Source organism: Odontesthes bonariensis, chromosome 14, assembly GCF_027942865.1.
Source record: "Odontesthes bonariensis isolate fOdoBon6 chromosome 14, fOdoBon6.hap1, whole genome shotgun sequence".
Lineage (NCBI taxonomy): Eukaryota > Metazoa > Chordata > Actinopteri > Atheriniformes > Atherinopsidae > Odontesthes > Odontesthes bonariensis.
In genome coordinates, this window is record NC_134519.1 from 20,463,615 (window position 1) to 20,488,466 (window position 24,852).

Consider the following 24,852-nt stretch of genomic DNA (forward strand, 5'->3'; position numbering starts at 1 on the left):
GTCTCCTGCTCTCTCTTTAAATTCACTCACACGCGAGAAGCAGATTTTCATGAGTGAAATCCGACGGGGATTTTGCGACAGATGTACAGTATCTCTTGCACCTGTCTTTGTACTGTAGTAATTTTGGTGCACTGCTTTGATCTCGTGCGTTTGAATGTGAGTGTTGACCGCAGACACAGCACTTTGGCTTTCTTTCTTATAATTTGCTGTAAGCCTTACATGTGATTCAGTAGCTACATTTAATATGTGCTGCTTTCCTCTGCATTTTAGCCACAGTAGTAACGGGCGATTTGGCTTATCAGGCTCTGATAGTCACTCTACCACAATGGTCAGTTTAAACTGTGCTTTGATGTAAGCTTACACAGTGCAACTGTGGCTGTGGTCTGCCTGGGGGACATCCTGAATAGCTTTGTATTTGACAGAACTGCTATTTCTTCCTATTAAAACCCTCTGGAGCCTCAATGACAAAATTTATTATTCTGCCATTGTTCTTGGGTTCCACACTCACTGCCAAAGCAATCATAAATAGAGGGTATGCATAAACAAAGATTCTGAAATTTAATAAACACTATTATATTACATATCAGTAGAATTTAAATGACTTCAAACCCAACAGTTATAAATGTGAGTAAACACCAATATTCAGTTCTAACGAAGACAGAGAGCAGTGCTGTTAGTTTAAAGATCCTTTTACCCATTGTCCACAACAATAGAAAGGAGTGATATCTTAATCTCTTCTTTCTTTCTTTTCTTTATCTCTTTTCTTACTGCATAACTACCTCTCTGTTTATTTTTCTACTTGCTCAAGACTTGCCAAAAGTGGAATAATTTGCTTGTGTTATTTTCACTCTAACCGTTTTCATGGCAGCTCAATAGTCTCAGGAGACACACGTACATTTTCAACAGGGAGATCTCCTCTGTGTAAACTCTGTTCGTCTTCAGTTTTAATGTGGCTAATTGTATTAATTCAGTTAGAAAATCTCCTAGAGACTGTTGTGACGATGCTTGCTTTTTAATATGAATTGGCATTAAATATGCAAGTCCTTGCACAGACCCAATGTGAGATCTGCATGTGAAAGTGTCATGAAGAGGAGATGCTTACCAATCAAGGATATTGTCGTCCTCAAATGGCAATATTTACATAAATTCCTGTACAGAATTAAGCTTATAATGTGCTCCTGTTGTACTTATGGGGTCAAAATCAACTCTGATAACTTTGAAAGCAAAATTCAATATTTTCCCATGTTGTTCACGGTGGACAGCTGTGACCACATGCTAATGCATCTCCACTCATCAACCCTTTTCCAGGCATGGACCCACCAAAAGAGATGATAGTGTCGGACGTGACAGAGGATGCAGTGACTGTCTCTTGGATCAAACCGCTGGCTCCATTTGAATACTATAAGCTTTCCTACCAGTCAGCCAGAGGTAGCTTACACCACAGTACAGACTCTAATGTGTGTCTTAGCTGCATTTTTAAAATATGGCATTTATTATACTAACATACACAAAGTACACTGTCGTTTTCTTGTTACAGTTAAATGAACCTGGCATTTGCTTTCTTATGCAAGGCACATTTTGTGTAGAGCATGCTGTTACACACTGTGTTATACCTAATTAATCACGGCATTTTATCAGCCAGCTTTAATTGAATTTTAAATGAAAATTTTACACTGATCCGCCATTTACCCCTTAAAGCAAAACACGTGCCAGTCGACCACAATGTATAAAATGTGAGTATAAACCCAGTATAAAATCTCAGATCCGCTGTCTCTTGCGTCTCCTGCAGGTCGAGTGGACAGTGTGGTGATCGACAGCGATGTGACAAACTACACATTGTCCAGCCTGTTTCCTGCCACAGAGTATGAGATCAGTCTCAACGCTGTCAGAGGTAGTCAAGAGAGCAAAGTTGTCAGCACTTCTGTCTTCACAGGTAGGAGCTCGCAACAAAACATTGTCATGACCGCATGCACAAGAGTGCGATAAAAACACTCGATTGGTATTTAATTTCACTTTGTCCTTTCGGTCTGACAGTCAGTGTCAGATTTGTAGGGGACTATTTCATTTTTTCACTAATCACTCAACACTGAGAGATGACCAGCCATAATAGCATTCATGATGGTCATGGTGTTTGTAGCTTTTTTATGTCCTGTTTTATCCATGTAGCTCTGAAAGAAGATGATGTGGCTCGTCAACAATTATGTTATTTAGTCAACTGTTATGTGCCATATAGATGAAATGTTCTCTAGTAAAAAGTTTACTCAGTAAAAGTTTGTGGCAAAAGAACAGAGGCTCATCTAATGTGATGTTTAGATCAATCCAATGAGCGAATAATTATTTTCACAATTAAATAATCTACCATTTATGTGATCTCTTCAGTTTATTTGCTTTGTCCAATTAACTGATAAGAAACCTAAATAGCTTGAATTAAAAAAACAATTTTTATGATTAATAATTTTATGAGATGAGATTTTTTTTCTTTATTACTCAAAAAACTATTTTATTCTAAACCGTTTATCCATACAATACTGCAGCACCTCTTTCCAACCAAGGTCAACTCACGGCATGCTGCAAAGAAAAGAAACAAGTTCACTTCAAGTTACAGTAAAAGTTCATTATGCAGGGTGTCTGCAGATCTTTAAAATGTCCTAAAATTTATTTAATGAATTCATCCAAAAAAAAAAAAAGGTTTTTAAAAGCCTTAAAACGCCTTCAATTTGTTTAGAAATTGCCACAGACAAAATATTATAAAAAACAATTTATCTTTTCCGTCTTAATGAGTATAACTAACAACACTTCCTTTCTGTTTTAGGGAAGTAATGACACACATTTTCAGCCGTTGCTGGTTATAGTTATTAGCTCGCAGCGTGACTAATAATTAAAGGGAAGAGTTTATTTCATTTAAAAGATTGTGTGAAAACCCCAGGTTTGTGTCATCACGCCTCTTTGTCACCTTGATCATTTAATAACCTTGATTATTTTTAATCCTGTACCTGATTGATAATTGCCTTTTTTTCCCCTTGTTTTTTGGGCAGTTAGCCTCACTGTGAAGTTGAGCTGAAATTTATCTTAATAAGGAACCTGAGGGATCGCATTAGATACAATGCTTAAATAACTGAAACAATAAATCAAGAAGGACTTTCCAAATCATTTTCTGACAGTCAACTCATCGAGGGTTTCACAGATGAGACCTTTGCCTCTGCTAGACTTTTACACCAATTATTCCACACAGAACAAAATCATCTGCACATTTGAGATATTGTGTCGAACTGAGCAATGTGCTCTCATACACACATTTTGGCACCTGAAATCTGAAGGTACAGCTGGCATTACAAGTGGTTCAGTCTGTCCTGCAGCACACCATGACTCTAATTGGGAACCACCTCCCAGCTCCTTCTCACGCTGTGCTATCACTCGTACTGCTTTCCTCCCTTATTCCTCTTCATCCATTTAACTCATTTTGATCTTTCAGTATGCGCTTCTTCTCTATCTCTCTGTCTTCTAATTTCTCACTTAATCATTCATTCTTATTTATTGATACGTCTTTATGCGTCTCTTTTCCTTTTTTATTCCCAGTTAATTTCCATATGTAGGAGATCTTAGGTTTTAGCTTAAAAATGTAGCACTGAGTCTTGGATTCGGAAATTAGGGAAACCCCTCTCTCTCATGTGCATACACACACACACACACACACACACACACATGTACATGTGTAGAAATAGTTCTTCCATACAAAAGAATTCCAATAACCTAAGATTAACACACTCCCAATGCTGTATGCATAATGTGCTGTGTATTAAAGGCGCTGAAAAGCTAGAGAGGGGAGGACAGCAGAACATGTGTTTGCATGCTAATGAGACCCGATTCAGCCGGAGCCACCAGGTTCAAGAATCCATTTGGAAAAAAATAAGCTTAAAGAGTCTGTTTCTCTTGCTTTTCCCCCTTACGTGCTTTATCATCAGCTCCTCCCTTCAACAAGCCCAGCGTACTTACAATGAGCAGAGCCACTGGGGCTGCAATAGCCTGAAAAGAACATAACTCCAAAGTCAAGCTTGTTAGATATGGTAAATAACATTTTCTTCACACAGCACAATGCCCATACAGGGACACTTTAATATAGCTTTCAACAACAATACATAAACAATGGGATTGGAAGAGTAATCCAACAGTGCCTGGCCAAGTCTGTAATGACTTGAGGAACACAGCTGTTGCTACACACTTCACCTCTATAATCATTTACTGCAAGAGGGGTTAAGAAAGCAGCATTTTTCATTTTGCCAAAACAGCAGGTACTTTTTATGTAAGATGAATCTTGCAGGATGGATACTAAATTAATTATGTTAAGCTCTGTTTAAGAGCTAATGGCTGAGCTCATTAGCAAGGTGTCAGGACCCCTCTCTCTTCCCAAAACGGAAGTTTATTCAAGTAAAGTCCCATTTTTAAATAGATAATGATAAAATGAAGGAGGTACATGTATATTTTGTATTAGCGTTTGAATGAAATGAAAACATATGAAAGCAACATTTATGAAATATGCACAATGAAGACATTTGGCCCAAAGATATGATGGCAGTAAGAACAAAATGACGAGCAAGATTAAAAACAATGAAGGAAGAAAAACTGCAAAAGATGAAAACTGGAGTTCACTGTGGCTCTTAGACTGTACTTGTCGTTTGCATCCTATTACAGTTTCAGTCCAACCTGTCATCTTTAACAAGCACGCACTAACATTCAATTAAAGACAGAGCACTGGTCATTCAGAGTAACCGGTCTATAATTTAATAACACTTCACAAATTAATAGTAGTTTCTAACAGTGGCACTGGCAGAGAACTCATTGTAATACCGCTCTGACACTCTATACTTAAAACTATGTTAATGTTAGGGTGATAATTATTTTCTGTTAATCTACATAATGATTCTGCACTTTGAGAATCCTTCAGGCTCGGCTGCCAAATGGCGCCACACCAAAGAAACATCTTCAGAGACCAATTGACTGTTTCAGATTCCTGAATGAGCAAGCGTTTTACCTGCACATGCAAAATATTCACCATGCAAAATCAGCAAGTTTCTCTGCAGCTCACATGCAGCATAAACCCAGCTGCTGCAGCAGGTTAGATATTTGCATATGTGCTTTATAAGTATTCGTGCAGGTATGACACCACAAACACCCACAGTATAGCTCTGGGATTAAAGTGTAGAACATATTCACACAGCGATTAGTCACTTTATTTTTGCTCTGGCATGGTAATGAGAGGGGATGAAGGTATGGACTGGAAGAAACTAAACTCAGTGTTCAACTTACTGAACTGTCTGCTGCCATCCGGTTTGTGTAGCAGCCACAGTCAGAGCTCAAAGCAAGCTGATCTAATGGCCAAACAGCACAGCTAGGGTGTTCCTGAGATGCCTTTGTTCAGCGCACACAGTTTAAAACATGATTTTTCTTCAGTTATTCTGATAAAGGATTCAGACATTCAAAAGTAAACCAAGACCTGAAGAAAATGTTATTGAAACACTAGGAGTTGAGCCTCTGGAATTTGCACCACTCAGAGCATAAAGTATCTCATTACCACAGCTATCATCATCATGTTTTTCAAATTAATTTATTTCAAATAGTGATGCTATTTACAATGCAATTGTATGAAAATAAAAGGGGAAGAGTAGAAAGAAAAGAGAATAAGAAACACTGTCAGTGCAGAAAAGAGTAAGCACATTTTGGCAAGTCCAATGATTGTTGACATGTTATTTTAGTGAGTCAGGGGTTTCCTGTGTGGTCTGTAATTAAATGATTAGCCTGCTCATAAACACAGTTTAGTACATAAGATACATAAAATAAAGATTAAAAAAACAGAAGTGATTAATCTTTTTTTTTAATTGATTGCAGTCCTAATAAACTGTCCCGGTATTTTTTATCTACAATATTAACAATTCAGACTGACGGGCGGAGGTGATGCAAGCACATAGTGATAATAGCCATAATAATGCACAAGTGCCTTGACAAATTTGAATGCTTGTTAGGACATTCAGAGCTGAACAGCAGATTGTTGTATACCTGTGCAAAATCAATGCTAATGGCATTATCACCTGGTAGCTCCATATCCCTTTGTCCAGCTTTCAGCTCAAGCCGAGGTTATTGGTTGCAATCGCAACATAGCATAGCTCAGGTGAAAGTTCACTCAGTCACTGCTGTGCAGTCTTTTTAACACACTTAAGAAAATACTTTGTCTGAAAGCTATTTCGTGCACACAAATTTGAATGTGCTGTTTGATAAGATTATTTGTCCTCAGCTGTGACTGTTAGCTCAAATGTTTGTGATTATACCTGTATGTATGTATGTCACCATTATTATTCAGCTTCTGAATGTTATGATGATAATAATGTAACCTTGCTGTATGTATAACAGTGATTACATGAATTGATCTCGTTTTCCAAATACAAATGGACTATCAAGTTTGTGGATGTAGACATTAGAATGTTTATTAGAGCAAACATAGAAGTGTGGCCAATCAGTTTTTAATCTATGTGATATACATAGTTCTTAAAAATTATTCAGTAGTTGGGAATGTCAAAATGTTACTGGATTAAAGCCAAATTTTTGTTGTGGAGAAGCTTATTAGTTTAGCTTTTTCGAAGCTTGGGAGCTGAACTTAACACGCAGAGAATTCATTTTAAGTGCATTCCTGTAAAGGAATAGACTTATAACACAAGAGACTAAACTGATTTTCCTCAAAAACAAAATGTATTTCAATAATCCTTTTATCTCAAACATCTTGTTTATATAAATGTAACTTCCCTAAAACAAAGTTTAAAATCCACCCTTAGTGAACGCAGGAGGTAGTTGACTCAGCTTGTGTTTCACTGGTGCAATCAGGAGATGGACAGTGATGATTGGATTATCGCAGCCTCTGTTGAAGGAGGGTGACCTGTTTTATTATTCTGCTCTGGCCATCTGTCCTCCATCTCATCTGCCTGTTAAATCAACTTGGCAAACCCCTATCAAATTCACTTAAACCTTTTTGCAATTAATGTAATGATTTTAACTAGGTTTGCTCACCTTTTGCAACAATAAGAAAAAAGCACCAAATTACTTCTGGGCTAACGAGCCAAGTTCTTTTTTACTCTGATGAGGGCAGGGCAATATTATTTACCTGATCTGGACAGAACTTTGGATCTTTCATGCGGCGTTCTGTGTTGTCCTGCCATGCTGGCTGCTGTGCCAAAATAATATGCCTGAGGAGAAATTGGGGTTGAAACACTGAGGTTAAAGGTATAATTAAATTCACACTCAATTCTGGCATACCCAGCAGTCTGAAAGTGAAATTAAACAGGGGGGGGGTTTGCTGTGTCTTAGCCCAGGAGACTATCTGGACTTTTCTGTAGCACACTTGACTGCATAATCTCTTTGACAAGACGCAAAATTCAGCAGACAGTGATCAAGATGGCAAATAGAGACACCATTTATTGGTATTACTGCAAAGCCACGCCGTGTTCAAATTCATATAATTACAGTTATTATGTTTTTTTTTTGTCTAATATTTGGAAATTTTGTTTTGTTTCTAGTTGACACTGTATTATAAGCCACAATGTGACAAAACGTCATGGTCTTTGTACAAAGTAATTGTAGTTTCATAGAAATGTTTACACAAGAGAACTTCCTGAGGACTCACCTCACCTAAGATGTCTTAACATCTTCATGCACCTTAAAACACATTAAGAGCTTTGTCATGTAATAGGCCTGAAAACATTCAGTCAAGAATGACATGTATTTAATTTGGAACTATTTTAAATGTTAAGTCACGGTTTTCAAGCAAGATTCACAAATGTTTGGGTCCATCTACAGATGTGTGGCCATTTTGTTTTGTTTCTGACATTTTTCCACTGTAAAGCAATCCCTATTTAATCACTAAAAAGATCTTACAAAAATTCCACGAGTGATCACTTAAGTGGAGCCCAGTGATAGATAGCCTGGTGTTTTTTTTTTTTTCTACCACACTAAGAGTATGTCTTTGTTGTATTATAATCGTAGCGATGGATATGCCAGCTGAGTTGACAGCCCTCAACATCACTCCACAAGGAGCCTTACTGAGGTGGAATCCTCCCCTGTCCAACGTTGACAACTACGTGCTGACCGTCACAAGCAACCAGGGTGAGTTGTCATTCATTTTCTTCTTGTTAGACAAAACTCAATAAATGTAAAATTGCTCTGCATTCGTCATTTGAATAGAATTATTAATGCTTTTGTTTCTTTGATGCTTAAATTCTGGGATGCAATGAAAATATTAGCTTATCATTTATCCATATGACATGTTGTCAAACTGGTTTGAAATACTTGATGTACTCGACGTGGCAATAGCTCATATTTTGCAGATCCATTTGTTGTGCTTTCAACGAATAGTTCCTTGGCACATACAACGCTGTTATTAATCAGTAAGTGCTTTTAATGCAGCCTTCAGTGTCTGACAGCAATGTCCAGATAAGTAAGAGAGAGAGAGACAGTATATTATGTGCTCCCTGAACCAAGAGGATGACTGTTGAGTTCCTGTAAACCAGCTGCAGACACACCTTAGAGACACGTGCAGGTTGCAGACTGAACTATCAAAATATAAAAACTTCATTTGTTGGAAATCATTAACTTTCTCTGTCAACTATAAGGTTGCTGGACAAGATGTCATAGGAAGACGGAAGCATTTGTTTTTTGTGGATTGTTTATTTTTTCCATGTTGCTGTGCTCTTTACGATAGTTTTTTTTATTTTCAAAATATTTTCAAGACAGAGATCATAAAATAATACCAAAACAAAAGTGATGTTAGACAGAATGTAGAAGACAGGTGGTCAAGCAGAGCCACAAAGGAGAAGGTGTGAAGTTTTGGAGTGAGTGTGTTGTGTGACTTCTGAAATAAAACCAATTTATGATATATATATCTATATATATATATATAGATATATATATATCATAGAATGATTATTAATTAGAATTATTATTATTAAGAGACACTACTTTATATTATTCTCCGAAACATATTTTTAAAAAAGCACCAAGCTGGGTTTTGAAAAGTACATCTAAGTTCTGGACAAATTCCTCTGAATGTTATTGTTTCTAACCTAGATCAATATATAGATACTCAAGTGAGTATAGTACAGCATTACAAAATAGATTTGTAGTGACAGCCCCCCCCCTCATGAAATCCAAGCTGTCATGTTTCATCCGAATCAATTAGTGGTGTGTGATGAAATAGAAATTCTGCCAAGAACATGCATCACTGTCAATGTAAAGTTCATACACATACGTACTGTTTACTCCATGGACATGAAGGAGTTCAGATTTTAACAACCAGAGACATATTGATAACTGAGGACAGTGTTTTTACTGTAAATATATACGCAGCTCGTGTCAAACTTACTAACCATAGAAGATCCTGTCTGTGAGCCACTGGACACTATATTTGTAGTAAATGTCTTCTCTTTTCAATCTGATGTCTCACAGTCACGTTCCACGAGCTAATAATTACGTGAGCTCAGAAGATAACACAAACCTAATTGGTCCTTAGCTTGTCATTCATCTGAATTCACCTGAGACAGATGTGTTTGTCATAGCAATAACCTATTGTGATTCTAGGAATAAGTCAGATAAATGCAGTGGAATGCTTTCTCAGTCTTGTATCTCAGGTTATCACAGAGCACTCAGCTATATTTCCGATAAAAACATGTTCATGATGTGCCCCTCATTTTTTAAGGGCAAAAGCATTTTTGAGAAATAACAATGCTTGTCGAGATCAACTGAATTGAAAGCGTACCCCAAAGGTGGTTCAGCAGTGCAGACTTTGAGATTTAAGTATGCCAATTTTCGATGATGTTGTGTACTTTCAAAATTCAGAGGAGTCTCTTTAGACAAAACTAAAACAAAATGATTTGTGGGATGACGTATGTGTGGTAAACTTGTACATCTTGTGGGTGTCTTATCTTTGCTTCCCAGTGACAGCTGATACTTTCTTGGTGGAAGGGAACAAGCAGGAACACCAGCTGTCCAACCTGAACCCAAGCACCACTTACTCTGTAGCCCTCTACGCCACCAAAGGACCTCTCACCAGCGGCACTGTTATCACCAACCTGCAAACACGTATGTATTCATTTTATTCAGCTGGTCTCAGTGCTGTGGGTGGCACAGTGACTCAGTGGTTAGCGCTGTCGTCTCTCAGCAGGATGCTCCTCTGGGCCTGACTGAAGCTTTTCTGAGATTCAGATGTTTGCACTGGACTCCCGCAGGCGCTCAATTTAATTTATAACAAAAGCTGTCTGTTAATGAGATTTTGTTCCTGGAGATAACCAAGAGCAACAACTTCACACTGCTTCACGAGTTGTTAGCAGTGCAGTAGATGCACCTTTCTCAGAGGATGGATAAGGTTGAGCACAGGCACCAGAAGTGAACCTTACAAAAGAAAATATATAGCCAGAGTTTAGACATCGCTTGATTACAACTTCTTCTTATTGCATCTGAAACTGGCAGTTAAATTGATGGATGAATCAGGGGATTCAAAGTTTGAGGTAAGGCTGGACAAAATGGCAAGATAAAAGAGAAAATTAGGATCCATTTGTTTATATCAGTCGGTATGTGTTGACACTGTTACACGGTTGTCTTCTTTTCTCATAATTCGATACTCAAACATCAAAAATCTTGGCGTTATCATTTGTGAATCTCTCCATGGCAATTGCTGCAATGACGAAGAAAACACAAAGAAACGACTAGAGCTGCATGGCATATTGCATTCTGGGTTATAGTTGCAGAAGTTGCAGGCATCTTTGTTTATGTACAATAAATCTTTATGGCAACTATGAGCACAGAAGGACAGCAAACACTAATTGCAAAACACAAATGGATTGAATTAAGAATAAGTACAAAATTCTCCACAGAGAAAATGAACAAGCAAGTAAAATAAGTGCTTCTTCTAACCAATAAAGGAAGTGAATGATCTCAGTCCGTGTGAACACAACCAACCACATCGGTTATTCTTTATCCCCATTTTGTAACTCGCACCTTGATCAATATTTGGTGAACTTGCTGTAACAGTTGTCTTATGAGGTGCAACCTAAAAGGTTTGTCCCGCATATATGTGCACCTACTACAGTATATTGTGTTTCCTCTCCTCTTGCTGATTATGAATATTTGGCTGCTAACTCTTGGCAATTCAAACGTTTCTCGTGGAAATTTGTTTTAAATAACATTTTTTAATTAGTTTTGTTGATTATGTGTCTTTCCTATTTAGTTTCCCTTTTTTAAATAATTCACCTATGAGAATTAAAATTTTTCTCAATATACTGTTTGAAAAAACAACAACATTCTCATTGTTGTTTTTTCAAAGGCCATAGACAAGTAAAGAGAGATGTAAAATTGAATTAAAAAAGACAGCCCAGGAGATGATCCTAATAGTTTGGCTTCACTGACGTAAGTGTTCTCCAGCTGACGTCACCTTTACCGGCTGCTTTATTGACAGTTAGGGATGAAGGAATTGTTCCAGTTTAGCTGAGTTGCTGCTCTGTAAACTTAGCCTTTTTTCCAAGTTCTTGCTGCAGAGGGAAAAAAAAATAAATTCAGTCAGCAGAGGTGTTCGTATTCTCCAAGGAGCACCAGAGCTGCCTGTCCTGCCCTGCAGCAGAGATGCACCACTCAATATTGGAAAAGAGGCCTCTAACAACGAGAGCATGGCTGCACAGACTTTAGGACATAAATAGGGATCAAGTAAATAAGATGATCTTCAACCATATCAATGATGTACATACATATATGTATACATACATATAGTCTCATATACTCATATTTAAAGAAGCGTTTTTGTCAGTTTTTATGAGTACAATAAGCAAAATTTCTTCTCAAACAAAAATGAGAGTTTGAGAGACTGTGACCCTCACCCTGCCGACTGATTTTTCTGTTTCTTGCAACTGGATCAGAGTTCTAAAAGTGGTCAGAGATCTGCTTTGAAGCTTGCTTTGTATTTAAATTCTACCAAAGATATAAAATTCTGTCTGACAATTTAAAAACCTACATGTAAAAGATTACAGACGCACTAACTAAGTTGATTTATTAATCAGTAGGTTATCTTAGCTAACCATTTCTAAATTCTTTATGTGTTTTGTTTGTGATGCAGAAAATGCATGAATATGCCATGTTTGGACTTTATTTGCTGCAAAATCTCTTTTTTTTCCAGAGTGCTGTAGAATCTAACAGAAGTCAGATTAGAAAATGAATGGGTCTTTATCACAGGGAATTATTGAAATTAATTAAAGTAGTTATGAAGTTATTTCTACGCTTCCTTCATTATAAGAGGGCATCAGACTGAATGCGTTTCCTGAGTGTCATGGTTAATAAGCTAAATAAACAATAGGCACCGAGTGATTAGAAATGCTATTAAAAAAAAGGCAATAGGGCTTCTTTTCTTGGTTCTTGAAGACTTTTTATCTCTCATCCAAAAGGCTTTGTAAGTGCTGACTGGGTTTCAAGCTTATAAGATGAGTAATAAAACGATGGATAAATAAACTAACAAAACAAATGATCAATAGTTATCTTCCTGACATTTTTGGGGGGGATTTCTGATCAAATTATGTGTCCAGCACCCACTTAGATGTATTCGCACACACGAACACGTTGAAAACACACAAAAAAGACCAAACATTTATAGACACGGTTGTCGTTGTGGTGCAGTTGTGTTGTTGATGTTGTTGTTGTTGTTGTTGTTGTTGTTGTGGAAGTTTAGGTTTTGTCAAGCCAGGAGGTGAAAAAAAAAGCCAGGCCGTATTGAACTTGCTTCATAGTGCACCCCTGATGATGTTTTCTGCCTTGTGGCTTGTGTCAGCTTAATGTGTAAGAATCAATACAGTCCATGAATACAGTTTTAAAGGAAACATATATTTTGAAAACATATTCCCATCTTGACATATTGTCAGATTTACTAGCTTAGTTTTTACACCAGCAAGGACTCTCTTTAGGGATTTAAGGAATACTGTGGAAATTAAAGGAAAGTGAAAACGTAGCACCTGAAAGCCACCGTTGATGGTGTTTAATGTGAACATGCTCTTGTAAAGGTTTACCTCCAGGCTGCATAACGTGGGACGAACATGATTGATCAAGGTTCGAAATTTCTGTGTTGCCTGCTCCAAAGATGAGAAAACTTTAGGAAGAATGAGTGTGTGCTAGGACTTATTGATTATTAAGACATGTAGTTGTTACTTTGCTGAAGCAAACCGAAGATAACCTTAACTCCTACAAATAATGGTAATGATAATATACGATACTCAACTAGCTGTTGCTATAGTTTCTGTCTTCATTTTCATATGCTTTCAACTTCCAGAATAGCAACTTATTTTTATTGAAACCTGGGGGATAGGACATTCAATTTATGGAGGTCGAAAAGGTTTTCCGAGTTAGGTTTTAAAGAAAGAGCTTCCCCTTTTCAGTATTATTTCTTTGGAAGTGTTAGAGTTCTTTGTAAACTTCCAAGCCTCTTAACCACAGCTAAGAAGGGTTTTATTGTCTGGCCTCCATACGTGAAGTGTTCAACACGACACAACACAACAAGGCAGCTTAGCTCCCCAAAGGCTGATATTTAAGCACTAAGGATGGAAAATGAGGGATTTTGCTGCAGGTGTTGCTATAAGCCTGTAGGCTACAGTGCTGGGACTTCTTCAGTCAGATGTGTCTGAGCCTGCTTGTTGAGTGTTGGTATGGTTTTGAAGCAGCTGGGCAGCTCCACACAGTTCTCCCTGGTCGTTGTTCACCAATTGTAGAGTGCTTCTGTTATAAAACCATAATCTTCATTTTTATCAGGCAGCTGAAAGCATTCCTGACAGTTAAATAAACTTTTAAAAACTTTCAGCACCATAAAATGTGTGTAAATAATAGTTTAATCAGTGCCCACAAAACTAGATCATTGCAGGTTCCCCACATTTTGTGTTTCAAACTTAATGTGGATTTTTTTATTCTCGTCAGTCTATGTAAAATGTAATATTGGTGATATTACAGTTCCTTTATGGAGATTGGAGAACCATTAGTGCAGCGCTCCACCACTCAAGCTTTTATAGTGGAATATAATAACACAGATTCTCTTCTTCACGCTGCTCACTCAAAACAAAATCATCTGATCTAATGAAATGAAGATTTACCTATTTGGCCACAATCAACAAACAAACCACGCATTAAGCTTGACTGCTAATACTACCTCCGACTATCAAACATAATAGTGGCGGCAGCATCATTTTGAGGGGATGTTTTTCTTTAATAGGGACTGGGAGTCCAGTCAGCAAAGAGGAAAAGATGGACAGCTGCGTAAACACTTTTCCAGAGTTTTCAGGATCTGAGGTTTACAAGAAGACAATGACCTAAAACATATTCCACCAAGAAAACACGGGAGCAGCTGGATACAAAAGAGAATGTATGGAGTGATCTAAAATGTCTCTCTGTGGAGAGATCTGCATCTTCATGTTGAACATTTCTGCCAAGAACACAGCAGGAACTTTTGAAGGAAAGATTTGAAAGAAAAGATTAATTCCAAAGATAAATTAAAGCTGTAATTGCCTCCTGAACACATGAGGAGTATTTGATTTTGTTATTATAAAGTATTGTGCATGGATGTTAAATAATTAATTGAATCCTGCTTAAAACATGTCTGAAAAATGAGAAAATGGGAAAACACATGGAACTATTTAGCGGATAATCATTAATCCCAATGATCATAAAGTATTTTGAATGAACACATCCTTTTTGCATTTTCAAATAATTTCAACAGGTTTAATAATATATTGTTTGTCATTGTTTTTTTAAGGAACAAAATATCTTTACAGAAATACCACAAGAGGTGCACAGTGATGTGCAAACACTTGCATGGTGATTCTAAATCGACCATAGGAGCGTATGTTTGCATGGTTGTTTGCCGTGATGAACTGTCATTGGCTCGCTATACTGCACCACAACAAAAACAACTCACTAACCCAAGGGATGTTTTCAATTATGTTTACATGCTGTTTAAGTTTCTGCTTATGACCAACATATCAGTTATCGAGCCTGCAATTAGATGTTAAGAACTATTTCCCAACTATTTAATCATTTGTTGAAACTGTCTGGTTCAATGAGATAAATAAAAAATGTGTGTTAAACATGAGGACAAGCGGTGATGTGACTTACTTAGACTTTTTTCTGTATCTATAAACGCTGACTTCATGAAATATTGGATTTAATGTTTAGCAATATACATTCCTTTTTGCTTCTGATTATTTCTCAAAGGAGACACAATGTTATTGATTTTGAGAAGACATTAATTATGTCTGCTTAAATAGCCAGTTTGACTTTTAAGATGATAACGCTGTTTAACTGACCAATATAATATCATTTGTGAGATTCATCCAAAACAGCATTTGGTTACATTTCGATTTTATGCCAGAAAAAAAAAAACAAATGAATCTCATCCATCATCCAGGCAAACAGGCATAGAAATATTACCTTAAAAAAGAATAACTTCCTTCATCTTGTATTGACGCAACAATTTGAACCCCCTCCTTCTGCTGCTGTAAAACAATGAATTTATTTTTAATTTAGAATTATTTATGTGTGTTAGTGAATCATTATATGCAGCCAAACCTATTCATCTCAATTCTATTGTTCCGACCCCAACAGAAGAGAGTGTCAGAGCTGCCAGGGATGGTGTCGACACCTGCTCACCTGCTCTCCTAGCTAAAGTTTAATTGGAGGCGAGCATGAAAGAAGGAAAGACAAGGTGACAGACTTAACTGGAAAATGAGGAGAGAGGGAGAATATAGACAGTTGTTCCCATGTAGGAATAATCCACCATCATTGTTTATCAAGACAAAGGGATGACAAGAACAAAAGACAATCTGTATTCAGTCTGGCACATGTAGTTAGACTAGCAGCCTTTTGGAAAAAAAAAGGGAGGGAAGAGTTTGACAGAAGGTTGGAAGGCAGCACAAAGTAAAGAAAGAAATACAAGTAAAGGAGAGTGGAGGAGAGGAAGACCCCAGGTTGATCTGGGACACAAACATTCTAAATGAAGAGAAGGAAATGCAGCAACTAAGATGCAGAGGGAGTCTTAAGATTGGATTAGAGTGGTAGAAACTGTCACTACAGACTTTGGCACAATCTGCAGAGTGCCGCTTTTATCCAAAAGTGCACAAGCCAGCTTCTCTGAAACACTCTTTGTTTCCTCTTTCTCTGTCGATCCCCCCACGACACAGTGTTGATCAGCCTTTCACAGTGAGAGAAGGCACCCTGCTCTTTTCAAGAGATTATCGATGCGGGTTCACGCTGTTAATTACAGAGCTGTCAGTGATCATTCCACATGTGTACACTAAGGATTTAACTGACCAGAGTGTGGTGTGTCAGTGTTGTTCATTTCCTTTGTATTTGCAGTTTTATGAGGCCTGGTTTCAATTGAGGATACGTGTGGAACTTACCATTTACTCCCAGCCTTTGTACTCCTCTAAAAGAGTTAAATATTCAAGCTGTTCCTAAAAAAAGTTGTTCTGCAGAGGAATGAAAACAGACATTAAGAACCCAAGCAGGGAATCAAACAAGGGACAGCCATGTACTGTTGTTGATATCTTTATTCTATAATCACAGCAGTGTCTTTGGATTGCACAGTACACAAAGTGCAACACTTTTGTTTGTTTCATTGCCCCTGTCTCCCTCACTGTGAGCCCTGTCGGGTGACTGGCTGATGATGTGTGCCAGAGTCATGATGTAACTTCAGGAAACAGATTTTCCCAAATTGAGGGTCATCTATTTTCTATCATGCACCAAAATGAGGTTACAGTATGTCAATGCTCCTGCTGCCATGTCAGTAGATGAGATGTCGAATGAAAAAAGGGTGATGTAAGGTGGTGAAATTGAGGTGAGTGTTCTTCTAATGTGGTTTAACGATCAACAAAGGCACAATAATCAAGTCTTGTTCAAAGCTGTGCAGGGACCGAGAATATAGTCGGATGATGTGATGTTGTGCAGTGAAATGTGGGTGGGCTTGCTGATCAAGAACCTGAAAACGTCTGAGGCTGCGACATGTCTTTAACTGAAGATGATGGAAAAGTGCCTTACAAGTCCTGTGGGGATTTAGGATTACTGACGGGAAGATTTTACCCACCTGATGGAAATACTCCTGCAGTGTCTGCATAAAGGATCTACTACTTTTTGATGTCCCTATGTTGTCTGCTTAGAAAGTAAAGATGAGCTCTACTTCCAAAATTATATTCCATGAAGAATATCATGATTGTGTGTATTCTTAATGGCTGTGGTTCTAACACACCCAATATAGCTGTGCCTGAGGTCTTCATTGATGTCCAATAACTAGTAGTGCATCATTTGTATCAGTCATCAACTTAACAAAATTTTATGTCAAATCTACAGAAAGACACTAGTGATGTGCAGGTCCATGCAAATCATTTGGGTTCTGTAGATTGGCCTGCAGGTTCCAATGGGTCAGGTAAACCTGCGAAAAAGAAAACTTTGAAATAAGTTATTATCAAATTAAAGAAATAATGTGTTGAACAGAATAATGATTTTAAACTGCTATGTCTCAAGCACATGAGATAGCAGGTCAGTCCTGACTCTTGTCAATAATCTGCTTTAACTTCAGTGAAGCCTACTTTAATAGTCAGCTTATTATAGGGCGACTTTTTTTAAATACACAAAACTAACTAGACAAAGTAGCGTTATAGAATTTACATCAACGTATCAAAGTCATGGTTACGGGACCTGCTGGTCTAGTTTGTTTGGAGTTGCGATTAATCGGACATTTTTATGGGTTGAGCAGCGTGGACTCATGTCAGGTCAAGTAGATGCAGATATTGGCAAACATCGGCATGCACATAAGTATTTGTATGTTATGTCCTCATAATATTTATCAAGATTAAGTGAGTCTCATCAATTTACTCATCATCCAGATTAGCAGCACCACTGGTTTAAGCAGCCGAAACATTTAAATCATTTAATTCTTTAAGCATGGCTTTCAGGGGCACTACCAAGGAGACTGATTGTAACTTAACACTGACCACTTTGAGCCTATTCAATCTCAGCCTCTGGGGCTTTATTAAAAGGATAGATGACTGCCATTTGGCTTCAGCTGCTGCTTGGGCTCCCCAGACAGAATAAAACCTGATGGGATAAATGAACAACTTAAAAAGAAAGAAAACTGTCAAGGGTATTTTTGGTTTCTTGGCTTTGGATGTTTGTGTTAATATGGGGACAAGGCAAAGGCAGGCTGGTTTTACCAATCTGCAGATTACATGTTGTTCAGTGAGGGCTAATTTCCATGTTGTTGTTTATGCCTTCAAAACTCATTTTAACGACTGTGTTGGCTCTTATTATGTTGCTGATGCTTGGATTGTCTTGTGATTTTTATTTAATAATAGAAAGCTTGCACAACACTAGACTGAGGTCACTTCAGTTTATTATTGTGTATATAAACTGTGATTTATCATTTGTTAAGCAATCATGTTCCAGACAACCTTAACATGGAAAACAGCAAGTGACAAAAAAGTGCAACAAAAGCTTAAGGGCGGCAGACAATAATGAATAATTAGTGCAGCTGATTCAAAAAAGCACAGCATGCATAATTGTTTGGGGACAAACGACTGCACCGCTCACAAAAAACTTAAACACAAAAAACTTAAACACTAAAACCTTTGACTGTTGCTTGCTTTGGAATGAATGGACAAATCCACATGACCTGACATCGCATTACACAATATATGCATAAAACTACAATCAGCCCATTTACAGTGCACGATTTATCCAGCATCTTTTGTTTTTAAAACTTCTCTGATTGTAAATGCAATTTCTTCACACTCTCTTTGGTAGCCATGGATGCACCGGTGAATCTGACAGCCAGCGATGTGAACCATCGCAGCGCTCTTATTTCTTGGCAACCACCAGTCGCAGAAATCGACAACTACATGCTCACCTACAAGTCATCTGATGGCAGTCGTAAAGTAAGTTACATACATTCTCTGGTGTGATCGGCCTTCTACGTTCTGCAACTACAATTTCACACGTACTTTTATCGTGTATACAACTGTTAACGCTGTCTGCCATATTTTGTTACCATATCTGGTGACTCCTGTACAGCCACAAACAAGTTTTGAAAATAGAGATATTATTATGCAGAAGTTGTAGGACAGAAATTGAAACCCTGTCTTGGATTTGTAATTAGGACATGATTTATTTAATTGTTGCACTTAATTTGAACATCACCAGGAAAAAGTGTTAATGGACACAGCTTTCGTGTTTGAGCACTTCCGAATTCAGAATTTCGTCTTCCAGTCATGTAATTGCTCGGTGTTTAGCACGTTCACGTTCAGGGCACACACACTTGCAGATTGTTACATACACACAGGGGAGCTACATAGTGAAATTGCCTGTCCAATAGAGGTATTACTTTAATGTGCCTCAGTAGAGACATTGTTTATTTTGATGAAGTGTTTTGATGTTGCTGAGTTATGGAAATGAAACCCATTAGTAAGAGTTGTGCTGCCAAAACACACACACACACACACACACACACACAATCCTATGCCGATGGAGGGATCATCCACCACTAGTCTTTCTCTCACACATTAACACTGTGACCTTGTAAGTGTGGCACTGATGTGTGGTTGACCATTGGGTGTCACTCATGCACAAAAAATGCTACGGTAACTCTTCAGATGATCCCCTTCATAAGATTTCAAATTTTCAAAGCAAGCAGACTGGTTTCAGATGTTTTCTTACTTTTGAAGACTTTTCAGTGTTTTATTCAAGTAGCAGTTAAGCATTATTGATCCTGTACATGTGAAATATATGATATATTACACCCTGAGTATTAGAAAAGGAGATATTCATGGTATTTATATTTATATTGTTCGGTTTCATGTTTTTTCCCTATCTTTGCAGAAACACTGTGACCACATCTGCTCAGATGAAACCAATCAGATTATGTTATTTTTAACAATACTTGCATGATTTGGTAACAATATTGTTCTAACAGACAAGTGTTCACACTGACAGGCAACAATCCACCTCAACTTTGCCCTTATCCTCGTTTTTTTCCATTCAGAACCAAACATATTCAATGCAGAGAAGTAAACATTTCGCTGAGAACAACTTTTGATATATTTTGCTGATAGAAGAGTTCATCCCGAGTTCATTCATTTTTAGCTAAGTGGTAATTTTATATGTATGTACGACACACTGCTGAAATGAAACAGATGGGTTGCAGTCGGCTTGAGAGACGTTTCTCTAACCTCAGATACTTTTTGAATTAGACATCGACCTCTGCGAGCTCAATTAAATAATGAGGTGTCATTGAGTTTTCTCACATAGTTGATGTTAATTGGTCACAGCTGGTAAGGCCTGCTGCTACTAGGTGTTTTAACCAGCAAGCAACTTTCAGTGCCAAATAGAAATGAAAAGCTGCTACCTGGATATTCTGGATACTGCCCCTTGGAAATAAGAGGAAACTGATGAAGGACAGGTTGGTTTAAGTTAGAGCAAACTGTGTGTTTTTTACAGCTTAGCTGTCAGCTTCATTTTAGCCAATAGAAATCTGTTCAAATAGCTGTCCCTGGAATGGATGCAGAACATCTCTACTGCTGGCCTTGCTTTGCGGGTAGCAAATAAACTAGTCAGCTTCATTAAAAGTCAGATAAGATTCTTGTATTTCTTACACTACATTATATTCCAAACAGCATGTTGTTTGCCTAAACCTTGTAAGCCACAGCTTCAGAAGTGTTTGCTGAATTTTCTCTCCACCACTGATGCTCAGTCTGTCTGGTTTACTCTCAAGTGAACATGGACACTGATACACATCGCCAGAGACTGAGAGGAAAATAGATATTCCTAATAGTTTCTCAAATACCCCTTGTCTTCCTTTCATGGTGGAGAAAAAAATAAGCTTAGAAAAGAAAGAATCTGGACAATCCCTTAGATTTGAAATTATTGTTTTATTTTTCATTGTTTCTTTCAAATCTTTGTTCATCTCTGACAGCTGCCTCCACAGCAAGTGCCACAGATTGAATTCATAGTGTTCAACAACCTGCATCCCATCATTCGTGCACAGAGCAACACAGATAGCCACAGCCGCAGATTAAAGTGCTTCTTGTTTGATTTTCCCCTGGCTGTCTGTACTTGAGGTCTTCTTTGGCTGAAAATACATCTCAGCTCTTATCTGCCCAGTATTGGTGAGCCTCCACATGCTCAGCTACCTTCAACTCCAACCCTGTTTAATGGACTTCTATAATTTACAACAGTAGCCGGTAGATTAATTTCTTATCGGATTAATGTTTACAGAGGAGTTTGTGAATGCATGCATCAGAATTGGTTATAGTTGTGCCTGAAATTCTAAAGATATCACACAAAGAGAAGTACACTCCCGGCAAACATCTGACCACTTAACCGCATATATACAATCAATAGCAAGGGTATGAATGTACTTACATACCCCATCTTAGCCTTGTTAAGATAAAGCTATTCTTACAATAAAAATAATTTCTTGACCCTGAAAACCCAATGGGAGAATGTCAGATCCTCTGAGACAGAGAGACACCATTTACCAGCTGCTTCCTTGCATAATTCACACAGACACATTGCCTAAAACTATGTGACTTTTTTCCAAACTGGCTGAATGTTTCATTCTTTCTTTTTAATTTTTAATGCGTATCCAGGCCAAAGCGTAACACACAAACGCACACTTACAAACACATACACGAACAAGTTTTTATTGTTCGCGTGAGCTTGTTTTTCCTTGATTTATGTCAAGTCTATAGAAGTGATGTCACAGAAAGTAGTCCTACAAATGGTCAAGCAACTTGGCTCCTTAAGACAAGCTCAGTAAAATAGGATTTTTTTTAAATGTATGTAAATGGACTATGGTACCATGACTTTTCCACTTTCTTCACAAAAACGGAAATATTTGTGTCTCGATTGCTTAGCAGCGTCTCAGCTTGGCTGTCCGATAAGCCTGCTTATCTTGTTCACTTTGTCTACTGGAGTTGTCATCTTCTTCCTCTTCCCAGTCACCGCCTATCTGTACATTTGTTTTCTTACTTCTCGCTTCCTATATTATTTTTCTTCAACACTCATACACTTTTCAGAAGGAAAAACACACTAAGCAACTTCTGGGGCCAGTCGAAGTGCAAATCCTAATCACAGAATATTTAAATTGACCTAACAACACCTTTTTCCATTTCCTGAAAATACACTTCACCTTTTTGTGTTGCCATGGTAACATTGTCCTACTGGAACAAAAAAAACAAGCCGTCATCTTTATTTTACTACTATTATGATTATTTTGTAATAGTTTTTTCAAGAGCTTGCAAGCTCAGTTCAGTGTTTTATCAGTGTCCCTATGGGGATTTTAAATAGAATATATTTTTGCCTTGAGTCCACATAAATTTAACAGCTAACAGAAAATATGATATTTTTATCTAACAATTTTCCCCTCCCGTGACTAAGTGTTGTGCTGTGTTTGCATTAGGAGCTGATCCTCGATGCAGAGGACACATGGATTCGACTGGAAGGATTGGCTGAGTCTACAGAGTACACTGTGAAGCTCCAGGCTGCAAGAGGGCTTGATACCAGCGCTGTGGTTTCCACTACTTTTACCACAGGTACAAGATTCACACATGATGTGTTCTAATGGGGTGAATGTTCTTGGCGGAGATTTTCCACTGCATTGCACATCACTGTCAACAGAACAATGGGGCATGATTACCAGTTCCCAAAGACAGGCATGACTTTCATCTCTTTACCGTGTAGTCTAGTAAGGGAGATTCACCATCTGGCTGCACCTGCAGGGTGGCTGTCTTAAGGTGAACAAAGTCCTGTAATTTCTGAGGAGTTCAGAATGTAGAGAGGATGCTGGAGTTGTTAATCTGCAGCAATTAAAATGACATGCAAAAAAAGTTAATATAATTGTTAACACATTACAGACAGATGGTGTACGGTATATGTATAGCTTTGGTCAGTGAGATGGCGAACAGTTGCCTTCTGACGAATCCAGCGGAGCAAAAGCAATGTTAGCCTGTTTTTTCGTCCACATGAAGGTTTCCATGTTCATTTTCTCTTTCTGTTTTTGTCCAACTCCTGAGGAAAATATTTGTCTTTTTAACTGCTAAATGTTCACCACTCAGTCCCTCGCTTTGTCTGATGGAAGTCCCTTGTTAGTGTATTTAGTTTTTCTGGCAATAGCTGCCTGCTGCATCTGGAAAGTTTGATGCAAGTTGTCATTTGCACTAAATTTGTTGGCAATATGTGATGGAACAAAATATCATATCTGATATAAAACATTCATCTTTTAAGTGTATCCATGTATCCTGTATTCAATTCTTAAACTTTTTAAAAGTGGAAGAGAAGCCAATTAATACTTGTCATCGCTGATCCTCTGCTCGTCTCCAGGGAGTCGTCTGTTTGCAACACCACAGAACTGTGCCCAACACCTGCTGAACGGAGAGACTCTGAGCGGTGTCTACACCATTTACATCAACAGGGACCCGAGCCAGGGTGTGCAGGTGTACTGCGACATGACCACAGATGAAGGAGGCTGGATTGTAAGTGACTGTGAAGACACCACTTTCTTTTTATAGCACTCTGTCTAATTGGGAAACGAGGACAGGAAAAAGATGAGTGGCAGAAAAATTTGGATTTGCTGTCAACCTTTCTTCTCAATAAGATCACTTGCTGATCTGCACACAGTTTGTCTGTATTTTTTTTTTCTCGTCAGAAAAAGTAATAAAGTGTTTTTTTCTGCTGTTGTCACTCATCATAATGGTGTCCAGGTGTTCCAGCGTCGTCAGAACGGTCTGACAGACTTTTCCAGGAAGTGGAGTGACTATCGAGTTGGATTTGGAAACCTGGAGGATGAGTTCTGGCTTGGTAAGTTTTTTTTTTTTTTTTTTTCTATGTAAGATATTGATTGTGAGGGAAGAAAAACAACAAGATTGGCCTGCGCATAACTGTTTTTTTTTTTTTTAAGCGTAGAGAAAGGTTAGACAAGCACTATCTTCATTCATATTTCTTTATTCATTCATTTGTGTGTGTGTGTCTGGAATGATAACATTACTTGCAGGACTGGAATTCACAGGTAAGGTTAGCAGCCATCTGTTTCACCCTGCCACCCTCTCTAATCTAATTCAGCTGCAAATTTTTTGGCCTGTATTGAACTGCAACCTGTCACCTATTTCATTCAATCTCTTAGCCAGTTAAAGGCTGTACCAACCGCTCTTGTTTCACACCATCCCTCACAACTGATATGGATTTATTACGTCTGATCAATAAAGATTAATTTTGATTAATTGGTTTCAATTGATTTCAATCTATGTTTTTCAAAACGAAAGATGTCTTTAACATTTCTGTGCAAGCGATAGAATCTCATCTTTCAGCACTTGACTTCACAAACTCTGTTTGAATCATTACTGGACTCTGAAAGCTCATCTCTCTCTTAAATTACTATGTAATTGTTTTTTTGCATCGCGCTGATCCAAGGACCAAAAAACAGAGTGTCCTCGCTCTTCTGATGCAATGCTGGGCATTTTGTTTTCTCTCCTCCAAATCTCATTATGGAACAATAATTATATTCATTACAAAATGTGCAAATAAGTCGTGTTTCTTCACAGGCTAGTTTTTCTGTTATTGTTTTGGTGCAGATGATTAAAGGAAAATATTGCATGAATATTTCATCAAGTGAATCAGAACCTGTATAGGGATGTTTTTTTGTTTTTTTTTTTCTTTCTATTAGGAATTTAAATAGTGTTTGGAGGAATGCGTGTGACATTCCATTATTACCACATTATGACAGAGGGAAGGCCAATATTTTGCAGGTGACACTAT

General features: G+C 37.8%; 1 protein-coding gene across 4 annotated transcripts in view; it reads left to right on the plus strand.

The window, feature by feature from the left end:
* tnr (tenascin R (restrictin, janusin)) overlaps window positions 1–24,852 on the plus strand; it is a 99,587-nt gene that overhangs the window by 60,311 nt on the left and 14,424 nt on the right. For all 4 annotated transcript variants that reach the window (XM_075483417.1, XM_075483419.1, XM_075483418.1 and 1 more), the window contains 8 exons: window positions 1,309–1,428; window positions 1,790–1,933; window positions 8,026–8,145; window positions 9,973–10,116; window positions 18,850–18,980; window positions 22,502–22,634; window positions 23,422–23,573; window positions 23,802–23,898. In XM_075483417.1, coding sequence (XP_075339532.1) covers window positions 1,309–1,428; window positions 1,790–1,933; window positions 8,026–8,145; window positions 9,973–10,116; window positions 18,850–18,980; window positions 22,502–22,634; window positions 23,422–23,573; window positions 23,802–23,898 — 1,041 coding nt within the window. The remainder of the gene's footprint in view (window positions 1–1,308; window positions 1,429–1,789; window positions 1,934–8,025; window positions 8,146–9,972; window positions 10,117–18,849; window positions 18,981–22,501; window positions 22,635–23,421; window positions 23,574–23,801; window positions 23,899–24,852) is intronic.